Genomic DNA, 18,906 nt, shown 5'->3' on the forward strand with positions numbered 1-18,906 from the left:
CTGGAATTCTGGTTCTTTTGTACACGGTGACACCTAGTGGCTGGTCCCTGTACTTCAATGCTGTCTTTTCACAAGGAGAGAGCAAACTGACCACTAGTCCTTGGACACAGGACGGAGGTGGGAGACTTTCACTCCCCGAAGCCCTGACTCCCCGTTTGAAAGCTCTGTGGAGTGTTTCAGAAGTCCTCTGGGGAGCACCGTGGCCCAAGGCACTCCACTTGCTCGAATGGAAGTCCTTTGTCAAGGCTCAGTTTGGTTGTGCAGACTGGATTGGGTACTTTGGTCTGTTTCAACACGGTGACATTTGGCCCTAAATCAGCGTGGGTATTAGAGAGAGAGGGAAACTTGCACACCACGGGCTGTCTCGATTTTTCCATTCAGCCAACTGGGTGGTGTCTATTAAGTGCATGCTAGGCATGGTGCTGAGCTGTGGAGGACGGGGTGAGCTAGGCGGGCCCTGGCCTTCAAGTCTGGCAGCGGAGAGACAACAAGCAAGTACTCCAGCAGGGCACTTCCAGAAAATGGGAACGAGCCCGGGCTATGTGACCGAGTGGGTGTAGGGGGTGTGGGACACAGAACCTGCTTCGGCTATGCTGTCAGGGAAGGTTCCCGGGGAAGGCGTCTTTAAGCAAGTTGAAGGGTGAAAATAAGCCAGTCCAGGCTCAGGGGACACCCAGTGCAAAGCCTGCTGGGGGAAAGAGCTTCTTGGCATGTTCTAGAAATAGCCTGGGGTCAGGAAGGCAGAGCGTGAGGGGAGGCATGAGGAGAAGCAGGCCTCATGAGCACTCTGGGGTAGTGCAGTGGGAGGAAGTGAAAAGGGGTCAGTGTGAGAAGGTGTCCCAGACCCGGGCTCCCATCAGAGACCCACTTGACATGCCTTACCCCTCTTTCCTGGTTACCAGCGCTCACTGGGCCCAGAGGGGGCGGCAGGTGGGTAGACAGTACAATGGGTTGTCTGGGGCTTCAGTGGGGAGAGGAAGGCCCCAGAAGGAGACCTGCTACCTCAAGTATACAGCCACTCCTTTAGCCCCAGCCTGCCAGGTTTTGAGCCTGTTGTGTGGACTTTTAGGACCAGAGCCCCTGGTAGCTTATGGGGACTGGAAACTTGACAGGGACCTCCAGGGAGGCTGCTGCCCAGGACTGTGGCACATTTCTGAGTCTTCCCTTTGCCCGGAGAGCAGGGCTGCCTGGGAGAGCCTGCTGGTCCAGGGCTTGCTGGCCCCCGAGGATGGGCGGCGTGAGGAGTGTCCTTGGCTCGCGAGCCAGGCTCCCTGGGTCCCCCGAGAGCAGCTCCTTGGCAGCGGGGCTGCTGAGGCTCCACCCCCACCAGCTGCTGCGTTATTTCTGACTCATCCAGGAGTTACAAGCCTGTAACCCAAACCCCTCCACGCCCGGCTTCCTCTCTGCCGGCTCCTCCTAGAGTGAGGAGACCCTGGGACGGCTCTCCTGGGTCCTCTCTGCAGGTTGGGTCCCTGCTGTACCCAGACACAGCTGCTGCCCTCAGGAGCTGCCCTCTGACAGGTGGGGTGGGCGTGCGCGCGTGACGGCAGTGAGCTCAGGTGGGCGTCTGTGCCCCACAGCCCGGGCCTGCCTGTCCCCATCGAGGGACTCCTTGGAGCCCGGCCCAGGAGCTGGCCTCTTGAATTCGTCAGGGGCTTCTGCTGAGGGGGCTGCCCAGGCCTTGGGGCTCAGTACTGATCTCATGGTTTCTCCAGCCAGAGGCACCAGCTGGCTGCTTCTGGTCGTGTCACTTTTGCTCCTTCTGGAAGTTGCATGCTTGGAAAACCTGGGACACTTAGGGCTTCATTCAGCACATCCCCTGTGGCTGATAGCAGGGCTCTTGCTGGGGGGGGGGGGGGTGGCTAGAAGGTCGAGCTGGCCAGAAGTCTGGGTCAGCTTAGACTCCCTGGGCCTGACAGCTCCTCGTAGAGGGTGCTGGCCGCCAGCGCCTACTCCGGGATCTAGCTGCTCAGTCTGGCTGCCTGGGGCCGGTGGGGGTGAGGGAGGAACAGGCAACTCGCCACCTGCTCTGGGCTCTCAGAAGCGAGACCCTGGGGGCGCCTGGGTGGCGCAGTCGGTTAAGCGTCCGACTTTAGCCAGGTCACGATCTCGAGGTCTGTGAGTTCGAGCCCCGCGTCGGGCTCTGGGCTGATGGCTCAGAGCCTGGAGCCTGTTTCCGATCCTGTGTCTCCCTCTCTCTGCCCCTCCCCCATTCATGCTCTGTCTCTCTCTGTCCCAAAAAATAAATAAAAAAACGTTGAAAAAAAAATTAAAAAAAAAAAAAAAGAAGCGAGACCCTGCAGCACTGTGGGCTGCCTGACCACTCCTGCCCAGCACCCAGTCTGTGTCTGGTGGGTCTCGTCCCGAAGCCCGCTTCAGTGCCTCTCCTCGCTCCGCAGGAGTCCCCAGGGCTGGCCAGGGAATGAACCGCGAGGGGGCTCCCGGGAAGAGTCCGGAGGACATGTACATTCAGCAGAAGGTCCGAGTGCTGCTCATGCTGAGGAAGATGGGATCAAATGTGAGTGCCTTTGGGGTGCCAAGCAACGGGTCCTGCAGGGAGGGTGCTGCTGTGGGCAGAGCAGAGGGCCTATAGCCATGTCCTGTGGCAGCTGTGGTCTGCGGAGGGGGATGCTGGGCTTGTGGTTTGGCTCTGTGGCTGATTCATGCCACTGAGAGCCCTTCCTGTCCAGCTCCAGGGGTACCGCTGGGACAGTCTTCCCATCCCCGTGCTGAGCCTGGGCCAGGTGGGTGTGAGCCCTAAAGGCCCTGACCTTCCCACCCTCCCGTCTCCCTGGGAGGTGTCCAAGGGGCGCTGGGCAGGACGGGCACTGAGAGGGCAGCACTGTTCAGAAAGAAAGGGATGGGCTCCCCGGGCAGGGCCTGGGCTTCCTCCTGGCCCCGTGCTGCACTGGAACCCAGTCTCAGATCTGATCCGAGTGGCAAGGCCTGTGGGCCCATGGACCAAGTTTGGGGTGGGGTCAGAGGGTGCTCGCTCTGGAACTGAAGGGTCAAGGGTCAAGAACAGGGGCCCAGGGATTACAGGAGCAGGTACCTTCTGGGAGCCGGTGTGCACTGCCCCTCACAGTGGCTGTCTCACCCTTGCAGCTGACGGCCAGCGAGGAGGAGTTTCTGCGCACCTACGCGGGGGTGGTCAACAGCCAGCTCAGCCAGCTGCCCCAGCACTCCATCGACCAGGGTGAGTCCCGGCCAGGGCGCCCCGCATGCCCTTCCCAGAGGCGCCTAGTTGGGTTTTCTGGAGAAAACTTAGCTCCTGGGGCAGACAAGGGAGGGCGGCTGCCTCCCATCCCCAGAGCTGAGGCCCAGGCCCGGGCCCATCTCTTTCCCGGGGTGGGAGCCGAGGACCCAATCAGGTAATGGTGGGAGCCCTTTCTAGGCCCGGGGGAGGCAAGAAATGGAGATGTCCGGGGCCTCTGGTTTTTGCATTTCCTCAGCCTTTGGCTTGACCCCTGCCCACCCAGCACCCTGTCCAGGGAGAGCGTGAAACCAGCCTCACCTGCTAGGACCCGCCCTAGGCACCGGTTATGCGGGGAGCTGGTGTGTTCCTGGCTGCACCCAGGCGGGAGGCCCCGATGGCTCTGAGTGCCCGAGGTGTCCATCTGCCTGAGGGAGCTCTTTCTTTTCTGGGTGCCCTCACCCGATCGTAATAATGGGAGTGGGAAACATTTAAGTATTTATTGTCCAGCAGGCACATGGTGAATGCTGGATACACAGTTTCATTTTATCGTGGGCAGCTACTGGTTGCATTACTTGCACTTAACGGGCAAGGAGATGGGTTCGGAAGCCCATAAGTGGTCGCCCTGGTCTTACAGCCAGTCGCCAGAGGGCTCAGGATGCAAACTTGTCACTGCCCATCTCGGAGCGGCAGGGGGCTGCTGAGTGCTTGTGGGCTCTGTCGTCTGGAAGGCTTGCCCGACCCCGTAGCCCACGGCATCCTGACCAGCACTTCCATCTCGTCCTTTCCTTTTAGTTTTTCGCTTAGTTGGAAATATTTGCCATAAAATCGTGTGGCCTGTGGGGTGTCAGATGTGAGCTGGTTCCCGGCAGCAGGGTGACGAGGGGCGTGTGCTGACCCGTGGGGCCGAGGAGGAGAGCAGGTGTAGCACGCAAGGCCGCCTGTCTCGAAGCAGTCCCTGCTCTCCTGGATATCATAGGCCTCAGCTCTGGCACAGGGCCCAGTTCTCCAGCTCTGACGCCGGGTGTCACCTGGCCTGTGCACCCAACTCAGCAGAAACGTACAGGGCGTCCCAGTAGCTCGGGCAGCAAATTGGGACAGCCACTCGCTGAGCACAACTTGCCTGGGCCACATTCGTGCCACAGCCTGCTGTATACCGACGGTTAGGGGCGGGGTCTGCCCTTCGGGGGTTTGGCTTCTGGGAGGGATCCTTTCTTTTTCTCTTTTCTTTTATCATATAAATATACAAATATATATATATTTGTACATATATGTATATGTACAAATACATATATATATATGTATATATATAATTTATTTAAGTAATCTGTAATCTCTACACCCACCATGGGGCTCGAACTCATGACACTGGGGTCGAGAGTCACACGCTCTTCCGACTAGGCCAGAAGGGAGACATCCTTTGTTATCCACAGCTGATCTGGGTTTATAGCACGGTTCCCCCTTCCCCCCAGGCTCTTGAACCATATCTCCCTGAAACCCTCAGGCTTCTGGGTTCCTAGGACGTCACATTTTCTCCCACCCCGGTTTTAGGTCACTGAATCAACCAGAATTTGGGCTGGTGATAAGAATGCCTCTAGTAAAATGCTGTTAATGGAAAGAATCATAATAAGTTATAGAACTGTATGTCAATGTAGAAAACAACCCCCCGACACACACACTGTCTATATAAAGGACTTTAACTTTCCAAGTCACACATTTTCGTAAGACTAATTTTTTAACATTGCACATACGTTTCTTCTGTAAAATGGGGAATTTTTTTTTTAAATGTTTTTATTTTTATTTTTGAAGGAGAGAGAGAGCATGAGCGGGGGAGGAGCAGAGAGAGGGGGAGACAGAGAATTCGAAGCAGGCTCCAGGCTGTAAGCTGTCAGCACAGAGCCCAACATGGGGCTCGAACTCATGAACTGTGAGATCATGACCTGAGCTGAAGTCGGATGCTTCACCGACTGAGCCACCCAGGCGCCCCAAAACGGGGAAGTTTCTAAAAAGCATTAAGAGAACCCTCCAACCTGCCTAGCTAAGCCAGCAGTTGAGAATAAAAATGAACTCTGTGGAGTTAAGCCCATGGTGACCTCACGTGCCCTAAAGCATCTGGGCCATCAGGAGCGAACTGTGGCCTGTGAGGGTGACCCCAGAATCCGGGCCCTCCTCGGTGAGGGGTGTCCACGGGACAGCCAGGCAGGCCTCAGATACATCTCCCAGGGAACAGGCTGCTGAAGCTGCAACGGGACCCAGAGGAGGGTCTCTGGAGATGCTGGTGGCTGGGGTGGCTCTCTGCTGTTGGGGTTCCCTGCATACTGCCCCGGGTCCCCGCGGTTACCTCCGAGCTGAACCAAACAGGAAAACACACGCTGCAGAAAGCCCTGAGGATTCCCGTGGCCCGTGTAAGAGGAGGGTGGGCAGCAGTGCCGGAAGAGCATCATGTATTTTGTGCCCCTAAGGACACCGCGCGCAAATGCACAGCAAAACAGTTCTCGGCACAGTCTCTCCCACTGCGGGGGCACAACCCTGAGAGCAGGACCCTGCATGTCTGCCCACACCGTGGGGCCAAACGGGCCTTGGCTAAAATTCTAGCCTGCCCACCTCATCTGTTGGCAGGGCCAACCTCAGCTGGTGCCGCAGGGATGCCGCTGTCAGGGGCCCAGGTGCTGTCCAAGTGATAAAAGCCCTGGCTCACTGCTTCCAGTGCCTGGGATCCCAGCATAAAAGACCCCTCAAAGGCCTGGGAGCAGTCAGGGTGGTGGGGGAGACAGTCGGACAGAAATCTGGTGTGAGCCCCTCCTGCCACGAGGTGGCGCTGTGTCTCAGCAAATGCCCAGCGCTCTCCTCCGCAGAGAGCAAAGTCTCCTTCAGCTCCCCTCTGGGGGCCTCCGACCAAAGGGACAGAGCTCTGCATTGGTCTACTATCTTTAGACTGGCACACGCTTCCCCTCTGGGGCTGGAGGGGTCTGGTACTGGGGGCACTGCTTGCCCTCCCTGGCCCCAGAGACAAGAGTGGGCTCGGCATCTCTAGCCCCACGCCCGGGCCTCCCGCCTCCCTGGTCTTCCCCTGGTGAACATGTGTGTGGGATCTGCCGGGCCCTCGCTGGTGCCAGAGACCGTGCTGTGTGGGCCTGGCTGGCCTCTGCTGGTCTGAGACCACTCACGACAGCCTCCTCCTGGAAGCCCTCCTTCCCTTCCCCCGTCCTCTGTGATACACCTGTCTGTCTTTCTGTCTCTCCGTCCCCCCAGGCCCTACTGCTGCCCCCTCTGCTCACCGCCCCTGAGCGTTCCTTTTCTCACAACCACCCTGGTGCCCTCGACATTCTGCCCTCCTCTCTGTCACACCTCCCCCTGGGGGTCTCACACGCTCTGGTCAACGCCCTCCAAACACACACCCTCAGCCCAGACCCTCTCCTGACCCCCCGGAACTTTACGTGCAACTCCCTACTGACCGTCTGGCCACAGACAACCCACGCTCAGATCCAGATTCACACTCGACCCACCGAATCTATTCTTCTACCTGTATTCTCGGTCGTGATGGGTGTATCACCAAAACTCCATGGCCCTGGGGACTCCTCTTCGAAGACCCAAGTATCTAGCAAATTATCAGATCCTTGTGATTCTCTTGCCTTAAGGCTCCTCAAATCTGCTCTGCCTTCTCCGTCTTGGTTTGAACCCTCGTTTTGTTCAGAGCACATATTCATTTTTGTCTTGATCGCTGCAAACAGTTCCTGGCATCTTGACTCCTCACCTTGTCCCTCCAGTGCACTTCCCACCCTTGGCTCAGCAGGTCTTGTCCCGACTTAAAATGCTGCCTTGTGGATGACGTCCAGCCCCGCTAGCATGATGAGCGGGACTCCCTGACACTTGACCTCACGCACCGGAAACAGCCAGAGCCAGTGGCTTTCAACTTCTGTCTCAGGCTGGCCTTGGCGCCTCTGCATTTGCCTCCAGGCTTCCAGGAGCCCAGCGCTGACCCCCAGCCTTCCTCTGCCTGTTGCCAGCCGGGCCAGGCCCTCTTGTCATTCCCATCCTGCACATGCACCCTGGCTGAGCTACTCCCACGGTCTCCTGGTCATCTCTTGAGCAATCCCGAGACCCTTGAGCTTGGGACTATGGCTTCCCACCTTGTATTTCTGGGGCTGCGTGCCCCCCCCAACCGAGGCCCAGTGCACGCTTGGACAAATGAATGGGCCAGGCTCTCTTTGGGTCGGAGAGCCCACCATCCCCCAGAAAGGCAAGAATGTGGAGCCAATCTGAGTGCTGTCTCCTGCTCCCCGAGGGTGACCGAGCAGACCCTACAGCCAGGCAGGACTGACTTTGAGCCAGAGATCAATACCCCTCGGGAAAGGTCACCTTGCTGAGGAAGCCCAGCTGTAGGTGTGGGGGTCGAGAGCTGTAGCTTCCGAAGAGCGGGCTGGACAGAATGCTGAGCTCATTCCCTTCTTATCACCGGTGCTACTGTCTCCATAACACGTACCGATCCCTTTTCCTGGTTATGGGATAATGCATAGTCATTGAGGAAAACTGGGGAAAGGCAGGAGCAGCAGAGAAACCTGAACGATTGAATCCTACCGCACAGCTACGATCGCTGTTACCTTCTGCTCAGTTCCCCGTCAACCTTTTCAAACTATGTTTGTCGGGTTGCCTGGGTGGCTCAGGCAGTGAAGCGTTCGACTCTTGATTTCGGGTCAGGTTGTGATCTCATGGTTCATAAGTTCAAGCCCTGTATCGGGCTCTGCGCTGACTACAGGGAGCCTGCTTGGGATTCTCTCTCTCCTTCTATCTCTGCCCTGCCCCCACTCCGTCTCTCTCTCTCTCTCAAATAAATAAACATTAAAAAAAATTAAAATGTACTTGTATTCACAATCACAAATTGGGGACTGAATGGTATATATAAACATCTTAATATCCATTTTAACATCCATGTTTTACTTAACGGTAATTTTTTAAAGTTTATTTATTTATTTATTTATATTTTATTTATTTATTTTTTTAACGTTTATTTATTTTTGAGACAGAGACAGAGCATGAATGGAGGAGGGTCAGAGAGAGAGGGAGACACAGAATCAGAAGCAGGCTCCAGGCTCTGGGCCATCATCAGCCCAGAGCCCGACGCAGGGCTCGAACCCACGGACCGCGAGATCATGACCCGAGCTGAAGTCGGACGCTTAACCGACTGAGCCACCCAGGCGCCCCTAAAGTTTATTTATTTTGAAAGAGAGTGAGAGCACATTTGCACGTTTGTGCAAGTGGGGGAGGGGCACAGAGAGAGGGAGAGAGAGAATCCCAAGCAGGCTCTGGGATGTCAGCGCAGAGCCTGACGTGGGGCTTAAACCCACAGACCGTGAGATCTTGACCTGGGCCACCAAGGCACCCCGACTTATGGTAATTTTAAAGTATTTTCCAACAATTTGCAAGAAAAGATTTTAGCGATTGCAAAATAAGCAGCCACGTGGTGGCCCAGAATTCACTGCCCAGACCTTCCCCGTGGGACATCTGTTTCTCATTTTTGCCATTAATTACAATAGCAGCAAACATTTATTGAGCCCTTCCTGTATGCCAGCTTCTGCGTCAAGAAGCACACAAGGGGTTATCCCTGTGAATCTCCGCCACAGTCCTGCAAGGCAGGTGCTGTCTCGGTGCTTTCGCTTTCAAGAGGAGAAACCGGCCTGGGGAGGTTTAGTAAGCTGCTCAAGGCCTTAGGGAGCCACCAGTGTGGGCGTGGCAGGTGTCAAACGTCCATCCTTGCCTGTAAATCTTCATCTTCATCAGTGACTTTAAGATAAATTCTAGGAGTGGCTTTAAGGCCATGTGCATTCTTCAGCAGGACTGCGTCTTATCTGAGGAATGGGTGTGATTTAGGCAATCAACATTTCAGGAAGGTGCGGGGTGTGGGGGGAGCATTGGACTTTTCTGCTGCCTCTTTATTCTGGGCCCTTCGCCCGAAGGTGCCTATGAATGTGCTGGTTCTCTGAGAGCTCCTGGTCTCTTCCTGCCTCGGCGCTGCCTAGGGGATGGGGCACCCAGCGAGCGCCAATCCCAGGCCCCCGCTGGCACTTTGCAAAGCCTGCTTGTGATAAGCTGACTGGAAGAACTCTCATCCTCACGTGGTGCCTTGGACAGGCTCTCATCCGGGAGTCCCGGGGCACTGGTCTGGAAATGGCTCACTTTGTTAAGGAAGCTTTTGTCCCTTCTCCTCCCAGGGGCCTGCCAGGACATCCCCTGGTCTGCCACTGCCCCTCTTGTTGGCCCTGGGAGCTACAGGGCTGGCACAGGCACTGCTCAGGCCCGTTCCAGCCTCCGTCTGATGGCACTGTTTCTCCAAGAGACTTTCCAGGGAAGGTTCCTAGCCTGCAGCCAGCTGGGCTGTCCCAGGGCTCTTCTGACTTTCCCCCTTGGAAGCCAAGGCTGCTGCTCAGGGTACACTGCCAGAGAGCCTAAAATAGGTCATTTGATCTAAGGGTTGCACTGGGAACCTTGTTAAAATAGTTGTGGTCACAGGCAGACCAGCAGGGAGCCAGTGGCCCCAGGGGAGGGCCCACCCCTCACAAGGGCCTCACGGTGGACCAAGCGAGTGCCCTCCTCCGCTCATTCCCCCTACTTGGCACTCTCCCCCCCCCCCCCCCCCCCCCCCCAGCAAGGTGCTGGCACGATCGGCCCCCTTCTACAGCCAGCCTTCTTCCTGGAGTCCTCTCCCACCGCCTCCGGCTTCTGCTCTTTCACTTCCTCCATACAGCCCTCTCTGACTCCTTCCAGGGTCCGTCTGAGCCCCTCTTCTCCCTCCGGAGCTCCCTGTGACCTTTCCTGCTGTGTAGCTGCTGTCACATCGGCAGGAGCCCTTTGGGACCGGGATCTGCACTATGTTCCCAGTAACACGTTCAGCCCCTGGTCCAGCTTCTGGCACAGAGCTGGGGTCTGCTGGATCCTTGTGTAGACCGAGCCTCTGGGAGGCGACTCCTGCAAGAGTGTGGACTGTCTGCGGGGGGTTCTGTGTTCTTTCCTTCCCCACGTGGGGCTCCAAGGCTTCTCCCAGAGGCTCTCGGTGATAACAAGGTGTGGACTGAAATGATAGTCAGGTCCCGGGAGAATTCCAGCCTATGGGATGGGAAGCTGATTCTTTTTTTTTTTTAACTTTAATCAACACTTACATGAGAATTGTCTGTAACCTGGTAATAATGAAATTGAACAAAGAAGATCCCATATGCATAGAATCAAACTGAAAAATCAATCAGAAGGATTTTGCATGTGATAATCCGTGTCGCAGAAAAAAGAAAAAAGCATCCCAAGAAAGGGTAAGGAATGTGCTGAAGTGCAGGACCAGCTGCTCCATTCAGCGTTCTAGTCCTGGCCTGTGAAGGGCTGCTTTGACCCTTCTTTAACCAGCCTAATGGGTTCTATTGTTTAGAACCAGGACAGGGGGGCTCCTGGGTGGCTCAGTTGGTTGAGCGTCCGACTTGAGCTCAGGTCATGATCTCACGGTTCATGCAGAGCCCATTTTGGATCCTCTGTCTCCCTCTGTCTCCCTCTCTCTCCCTGCCCCTTCCCCACTTGTGCATGCATACGCTGTCTCTCTCTCTCTCTCTCTGTCTCTGTCTCTGTCTCTCTCAAAAATAAATAAGTATGACTAATCCCGAGGGAAGGGAAACCCACCCAGAAAGCCACAGAGAAAAGGTGCTATTTGCCTGGGCCTTGATGGATGTGTGGGAATGTGTGTAGGGCGTGGAAATTGGAGGAAGCCTCTGGAGCCTGCCCAGCGTGAGTATTGGGTGACTTCGTGTCCCCCTAAGAGACTGGTGAGCCACTTACGGTGAGCACTGGGGAGATGTCACAGGACAAAGGGTAAGGCAGGGAGATGGCTGGAAGGTCACAGTGACACCCACCTGTGAGATGCAGATGTTTTTCAGAGGCGGAACTTTGAGGACCGAGGACCTGCAGGCAGGCTGAACAGGTGGGGATGGGGTTTGAGCCCCAGGGCCAATTTGGGACACACAGCTGCTGGGAGAGCTCTGAGTAGGAGGTGCCTGGGGGGTGGGGGTCCCGGAAGGGTGGGAGCCAGGTCTGAGCTCAGGTGCAAGGTGAGATCAGGTACAGGACTGAGAGTGGACCAGGGTGAGGCGTGGGATCAGGGGAGGTTGTGCAGGGAGGGCAGGCAGAGTGAGGGGAGGAGGGAGCCCGGTGAGCACAGCACTGAGGACAGCGGGAGGGGGATACCGGCCAGCTCTGAAAGGAGGGGGCTGTCAGCAGGGTCACTGTCAGGGTCCCTGGGGCTTATAATTGAGAAGTCAGTGCGACTTTCCCCTGAACAGTTTCTGTGGAGCCCTGGCTGGAAGCTAGACTGCCGCAGGCCTGGGCTCCGTGAGGAAACGGAAGTGGGGGCACAGAGGTCTCTTTCAGATGCTGGCGGAGCAGGGATGTCAGCTTGGGGTTGGGTGGGGCCCCAGGGACAGTCTGTAGCAATGAGTTCTTAGAGTGCCGTCCAGGGACCACCACACCTGGAGCGCCGAGGGTACTTATTAAAAATGCAGGCTCCTGGGCCCCACCCAAGCCCTCCTGAATCAGAATGCCTGCCAGGGGAGCCTGGGAGTCTGCATTTGAAATAAGCCCCCAAGGTGATTGTGATGCCTGCTAGGATTTGAGAATATACCAGGGCTTTGGACGAAGACCTGGTCGGTCCTGACCCCTCACACCCACTCCTCCCAGATTTTGTCCCTTCTGCGCATAGCCAAGCTCTCCGATCCGGGAGAGCTTACATTCTGGGAGACCAAAGAATTTGACCAACAAGTACCTCACCTGGAAAACAGCCCCAGAGGTAGGGCGTGTGTGTGTGTGTGTGTGTGTGTGTGTGTGTGTGTGTGTGTGTGTGTGTGTTGGGCTCAGCGGGGGGTGTGGAAGGGCGGGAGGGGCAGAGGTGGGTTTGAGGGAGCTAGAACTCCAAGTAGTGACCCCACAAGATGCTGTTTATGATGCTATCTGCCGCAGACATTATCCTGGCCGGTCAGATGGGTGGGATGGGTGCAGTTTATCACAATTCGCAGATGAGAAAACCAAGGTAGATGTGCAGATACGTTGCCCAGGTGGGCAGGGTCAGACCCAGGCCCAGGTCCTGGGGTGCTGGGGTCCACTGAGGGAGCCCAAGCCCCGAGAGGCCCTCCCTGGCTGGGCGGGAGGCCCAGCGCCTCTGCTAGGAGCCAGTCCCACGTCTGGTGCCGTGTGCTCACCTTCTGGCAGCCTGGATGCCTGGTGGTTGTCAGCCGGGAGCCCAGTAGGTGCCACCAAGCCCGGAGCCTGCTTTGGCTGCTGAGACCTTAGTGGATCTGTGGTCGCTGTCCCCATGGCAACCAGTATCATGCTGCCTCTAGGTAAAAGCCGTCCCCTGGGACTTGAGGCGTCAGAGCTGAGATGTATAGAACCCCCGGGGTTCCTAGGCTGCCGCTGCTAAAAACAGCGCCTGCCACCCAGCGGGTTTGTCTGGGAGGAGAGGAGGTGGTGTGGGAGCCTCATCGTGTGGAAACGCTCCCTCTTGGAGGAGGCTCTGGGACCTGTTTCCCCAGGAGCTTTGCTGCCTGGCTCGCAGCTGGTAGCTGAGCCGCTGCAGTTTTGGGTAGCTCGGTAGCAGCTAGTTAGCTAGTTAGTTAGCTAGCTAGTTAGCAGGTAGTTAGTGCTGATGGCAGGCTCACACGCTAAGGAGGAAGTACCCCCGCCCCAACCCCAGAGGCAGACAGGGGAGGTGGGAGTTGCCCCGACACTCCGGAGCGTGCGCTCGTGTTTCCTCTCTAGCCCGTCAGCCATGTGGCCGGGGCTTGGCAGGTCAGACTCCCCGGACTGTCGTGAAGCCCTCAGCCCAAGTGAGTTTCCTGCGCTGTCTCTCGCTTCCGGGAGCCACGGCAGTCGGGAGCCTCTGGGGTTTCAGGGTTGTGTTTCTGAGTTTTTCAGTCCCTAGTTGTTCAGTCTTATTAGGAAGGTGTTTGGGCCCCTCAGGAGGTCAGGAGCTCCCTGACCCCAGAACATCTGAACCTGAGTAGTCCTAGGAAGCTCTGCCCAGAGAGGGGTGCAGGGGAGCCCCGCCCCACGACAGGGGGAGGCTGGGCTTGCGAGAGCTCATGGCTCTGAGTTGGGCGATGCGGATGCCCCTGCCAGGGACTGATGCTGCTTCTGGGAGTCCCCGTTTTATCCGGTGACATCTGTGCAGGGCTGTGCCTGCACTGTAGGGCCCAGGGCCGGCCGCCTTGGGGAGCTGGGCGAGGCTTTTCACGCCATGTGCCGGTTTCTAGGCCGGGTCTGCCCTAAGAGCGGTTTTTCCTCCCCGTCCACCTTTGAGTACTGGTTCTGAGGTGGACTTTGCAGGATCCAGAGCTAGGAGAGCTCTGGCCCCCTGCAGCCGGGTGCTCTGGCGGAATCCAGGCAGGGACTACACGGTCAGTGCATCGCAGCGGCCGAGGCCCGTCCCTTCCTTCCCCAGTGCCTGTCTCTCTGGGCAAGGTCCCTCCTGGAGAAGGCGGGTGGTTTCCAGAGCAGTCCTCGTCCGTCCCAAAGCTTGAGCCCCAGGATCCGTGCCTTTCCAAGACTGAGCTCCCCCTTCCCTGGAAAAGAGTGAGGGGCACGAGCAGGAGAACCCCAGGCGTGTTTGTGGAACAGTCCACATCCACTCTGCACCTCAGGGCCGTGGCCGCCTGTTTCCTGTTCTTTGTCACCTGTTATCACCCACCAGGCTGGAAACACACGGCTGATGGGAGTGTGTGCCGGCAATTCAGGAAGCAGGCGGAGGCGCTTAGGTATTGCTGAAAAGACCTTTCGAGAGACTCGATGTGAGAGCCTCAATTAGCAAGAATGATTCTCCAGCCACTGGGGGTTGTCTGTGTGCCCCTGGGGCTTTCTCCATACACCCTGCCCCCTGCCCCCTGCCCCCTGTCCCCTGTCTTGATGGCAAGGTGCAGATGCCTTCAGTGAGCTGAGGCCGGTGCTGGTGCTGGTGTGGAGCCTCTTCTGGGCTTTTGACTCTGCTGGTGCGAATTCATCCTGAGTTTGCAAACAGACTAGTGAGCCCATTGTCTGTCTCCCGCCCCCAGCGAGGGGCCAGCTTCCCTTTTCTAAGCTCCTGCATAGTTGTCATTTTTCTCTGCCCAGTCACTTGACTAGACTCTGTTAAAGGGGCAAAGCTGGCATTGGACGTGGGTTGGGTGCCCTGCCCTGGTTCAGGGAGCTGTGTTCTCACCAGCGCCTTGGCCCTGCTTTCCTTACAGGCGAGCCATGGGACCGGGGAGACATCAGGGCCAAGCCGTAGGCCAGGGTGGGGCATTGGGGGGGCAGGAGGCATGGGTCTGGGCTCGGGCCTCCTCCCGAGTTGGCGTTTTTGGTTCCATGTTGAATCCTGTCCCACTGTGCCAGAGTTCTTTCGGTGGTGTTTTTTAAATCCCGGGTCTTGGTTCCATTCTGATGGACAAGCCCAGTCTCTGCCGGGAAGCCTGGACAGTCACAGTGCTCTGGGTGACTGGAGCGAGTCATTATTCCCTTCCCCGGAGAGGCAATGGCAGTGTGTCCTGGTGGGGAAGCATGGACTTCAGGGTCTAGGCCTGGGTCCTCCCTGTGCCTCTGATTCCCTGAGTTGCTATAGGGGTTCTCTCCTCATCTGTACAATAAGGATTCATCCTGTCCCAGGAGCTCTCCCAGGTGCTGTGCATCTGTGAGTGAACAAGATAAAGTCCCTGATTACATGGGATGTGCCTCCCACTGGGGAATCAAAGATCCCATCAATATATAACGCTGTGGTTGGTGCTGAGGGTCCTGAAGCAGGCTGCACCACCCTGAGGGACTGACACAGGGCACTTGTGTTATTTTTTATTTTTTAATGTTTATTTATTTTTGAGAGAGACAGAGACAGAATGCGAGTGGGTTAGGGGCAGAGAGAGAGGGAGACACAGAATTGGAAGCAGGCTCCAGGCTCTGGGCTGTCAGCACAGAGCCCGACGCGGGGCTTGAACTCACGAGCCGTGAGATCACGACCCGAGCCGAAGTCGGACGCTCAGCTGACTGAGCCACCCAGGCACCCCTCACAGGGCACTGTTTTAGAAGCTGTGGTCAGGGAGGGTCTGGGGAGACGATTTTGCCCAGACACTGGCATGAAGTGCAAGAGCGGTGTGTGACATGAACACTGAGCAAGAGCACTGAGGCAAAGGAAACAGCAAGTGCAAAGGTCCTGGGGTACAAGTTACCCGTTCCTGAAGGACAGCCCAGAAGGCCCACAGGGCTGGAGTGGAGTGAGGAGATGTGTGTGTATAAAAGGAGGTGAAGAGACAGCCAGAGGCCAGACGTGTTGGCTCTTGCAGGCCGTGTGGAATTTGGAGTTTACTTTTGAGTACGATGAGAAATCTTGCAATAAGAAGCCTTTGGAGAGTTTTGAGCAAAGGAGTGGCAGGGTCTGACTTACGTTTTCAAGAACTTCCTCCTCACTGCTGTGTGACAATGGGCAATTTGGGGGCCAGAGTGCCGAGATCCAGGAAAACGGGCCCAGGAGGCTTGATGGGCAGTGGTAGCCTGGACTGGGTGGTGGTTGGGGAAACGGTGACGTAGCCAGGATGTAGTTTAAAAGTAGAGCCGACATGAGGCACCTCGCTGGCTTGGTTGGAAGAGCGTGTGACTCTTTTTTCTTTTTTTAAATAAATGTTTATTCATTTTTAAGAGAGAGAGAGAGAGAGAGAGAGAGAGTGAGCAGGAGGAGGGGCAGAGAGGAGGGGAGGGAGAGCGAGAATCCCAAGCAGGCTCCTCACTGCCAGTACAGAGCCTGGTGCGGGGCTTGAACTCACAAACCATGAGATCGTGACCTGAGCTGAAGTCAGATGATGCTCAACCAACTAAGCCACCCAGGTGCCCCCAGCCTGTGACTCTTCGTCTCGGGGTTGTGAGTTTGAGCCCCACGTCGGGTGTAGAGGTTCCTTTATAAAAAAACAACAACCGGGGCGCCTGGGGGGCTCAGTCAGTCGAGCGTCCGACTTCGGCTCAGGTCATGATCTCGCAGTTCGTGAGTTCGAGCCCCGCGTCGGGCCCTGCGCTGACAGCTCGGAGCCTGGAGCCTGCTTTGGATTCTGTGTCTCCCTCTGTCTGCCCCTTCCCCGTTCATTCTCTGTCTCTCTCTGTCTCTCAAAAATGAATAAACGTTAAAGAAATAAAATTAAATTAAAAAAAAAAACCAAGCTAAAGGATAATAAAAGTACAGCCAATCAGATTTGCTGGTGTGCTGGACATGGAGTGTGTGTGTGTGTGTGTGTGTGTGTGTGTGTGTGCGCGCGCGCGCGCTTGCATGGGATGGGAGTGGGGGGATCGGGAGGATCCCTTGCAGGATTTTTGAGCAGCCAGAGGATGGCCTGGCCCTTGCTCAGGGGGGCGGCTGAGGGTGGAGTGGGCCGGAGAGCCCGTTTGACGTTCCGCCAGCTGTGAGGGTTCCAGTGTCTCCACCTCCTTGCTAACTCCTATGGTCACTTTTTGATTCTGGCCCTCCTAGTGGCTGTGAAGTGGTGTCTCATTGTATCTTTGATTTGCGTTTCCGTGGTGACTAATGATGTTGAATTGAGCATCTTTTGACGTGGTTGTTGACCATTCTTCTATCTTCTTTGGGAGAAATCTCTAAATCTCTATTCGAGATCTTTGCCCATTTTAAAAATTGAGTGGACTTTTAATTATTATCGAATTGTGCTTATTTATATATTCCAGGTACCGGTCCCTTACCAGATATGTGACTCACAAATATACTGTCCCATTCAGTTGGTTGCCTTTCCACTTTTTTTTTTTAAATGTTTATTTATGTATTTTGAGAGAGTGAGACAGTGCACACATGCATGCGTGTGGGCGGGGGTGGAGGGAGGGGCAGAGAGAGAGAGAATTCCAAGCAGGCTCCCTGCTGTCAGCGCAGAGCCCAATGTGGGGCTCGATCCCACCCATGAGATCATGACCTGAATTGAAACCATGACTTGGACACTTAACAGACTGAGCCACCCAGATGCCCCTCCACTTTTTAAAAAAAAATTTTTTTTTTAATGTTTATTTTTGAGAGAGAGACAGAGACAGAGTGTGAGCCAGGGAGGGGCAGAGAGAGAGGGAGACACAGAATCCAAAGCAGGCTGCAGGCTCAAGCTGTCAGCACAGAGCCCGTCGTGGGGCTCGAATCCATGAACCGTGAGATCATGACCTGAGCCGAAGTCAGACGCTTAACCGACTGAGCCACCCAGGCGCCCCCCTCCACTTTTTTTTTAATGTAAGTCTTCTCATTGTCATTTTCTTTAAAGCTTCTCTCTCTCTCTTTCTCTCTCTCTCTCTCTCTCTCTCTCTCTCTCTCTCTCTTTAAGTTTCTCTTTTCTTTTCTTTTCTTTTTTTTTAAGTAATCTCTACACCAAACACGGGGCTTGAACTCACGACTTGAAAATCAAGGGTCTAATGCTCTCCCAACTGAGCCAGCCAGGCGCCACAGCAGTTCACTTTTTTGGTCGCATCCTTTGAAACGTAAACATTTTTAAGTTCAATAAAGCCCAATTTATCTATCTTTTCTTTTCTTTGGGTGTGCTTTGGTTGTCCTATCTAAGAAATCAGTTCCTAACCCAAGGCCATGAAGATTTACTCCGGTGTTTTCTTCTAAGAGTTTTATAGTCTTATAATTTTGTAATTTTGGCAGTTATATTTAGGTCGTTGGTCCATTTTGGGTTAATTTCTGTACATGGTGCAGGGTAAGGGTCCAAGTTCATCCCTGGCATATGAACATCCAGTTCCCTTCTCTCCAACTGAGTTGTCTTGACACCCTTGTCGAAACCTAACTGACCCTAAGTGGGGGGATTTATTTTTGAACTTTCAGGTCGGTTCTTTTGATCAGCCTGTCTACCCTTAACACCAATACCACCCTGTCTTGTCTAGCGTGGCCTTGGAGTAAATGATACAATCCCAAAGCGTGAGTCCAACTTTGTTCTTCTTTCTCAAGACAATTTTGGCCGTTCTGGATCCTCTGCATTTTCCATGTGAATTTGAGGAGCAGCTTGTCAATTTCTGCAAAAAAGGCCGGCTGGGATTTTGATAGGCGCTGTGTCGACTGCCTTTGGAGGATGTTGTCAACAGTGATGTTTTGTACTTTTCTCGGTACAAATTCTACAGTCCGTTTGTCCAATTTATTCCTAAGTATTTTATTATTTTTGATGCTATTGTAAATGAAATTTTCTTTTTTAAAAAAATTTTTAATGTCTATTTTTGAGAGAGAGAAAGAGACAGAACATGAGCAAGGGAGGGTAGAGAGGAAACACAGAATTTGAAACAGGCTCCAGGCTCTGAGCTGTCCACACAGAGCCCGACGTGGGGCTCGAACTTACCGACCATGAGATCATGACCTGAGCCGAAGTCGGATGCTTACCCAACTGAGTGACCCAGGTACCCCATAAATGAAATTTTCTTTTTTTAAAAAAAAATTTTTTTTCAACATTTATTTATTTTTGGGACAGAGAGAGACAGAGCATGAACAGAGGAGGGGCAGAGAGAGAGGGAGACACAGAATCGGAAACAGGCTCCAGGCTCCGAGCCATCCGCCCAGAGCCCGACACGGGGCTGGAACTCACGGACCGCGAGATCGTGACCTGGCTGAAGTCGGACGCTTAACCGACTGTGCCACCCAGGCGCCCCCATAAATGAAATTTTCTTAATTTCATCTTCAGATTCTTCATTGCTAGTGTATAGAAATA

At 55.1% G+C, this 18,906-nt stretch overlaps 1 protein-coding gene across 2 annotated transcripts in view; it reads left to right on the forward strand.

The window, feature by feature from the left end:
- The window catches only part of CTNNBIP1 (catenin beta interacting protein 1), a 53,423-nt gene that overhangs the window by 27,297 nt on the left and 7,220 nt on the right, over window positions 1-18,906 (forward strand). For both annotated transcript variants that reach the window (XM_047870320.1, XM_047870319.1), the window contains exons 3-4: window positions 2,400-2,518; window positions 3,106-3,196. In XM_047870320.1, coding sequence (XP_047726276.1) covers window positions 2,423-2,518; window positions 3,106-3,196 — 187 coding nt within the window. In that variant the 5' untranslated portion in view covers window positions 2,400-2,422. The remainder of the gene's footprint in view (window positions 1-2,399; window positions 2,519-3,105; window positions 3,197-18,906) is intronic.

This window comes from Prionailurus viverrinus, chromosome C1, assembly GCF_022837055.1.
Source record: "Prionailurus viverrinus isolate Anna chromosome C1, UM_Priviv_1.0, whole genome shotgun sequence".
Taxonomy (NCBI): Eukaryota; Metazoa; Chordata; class Mammalia; order Carnivora; family Felidae; genus Prionailurus; species Prionailurus viverrinus.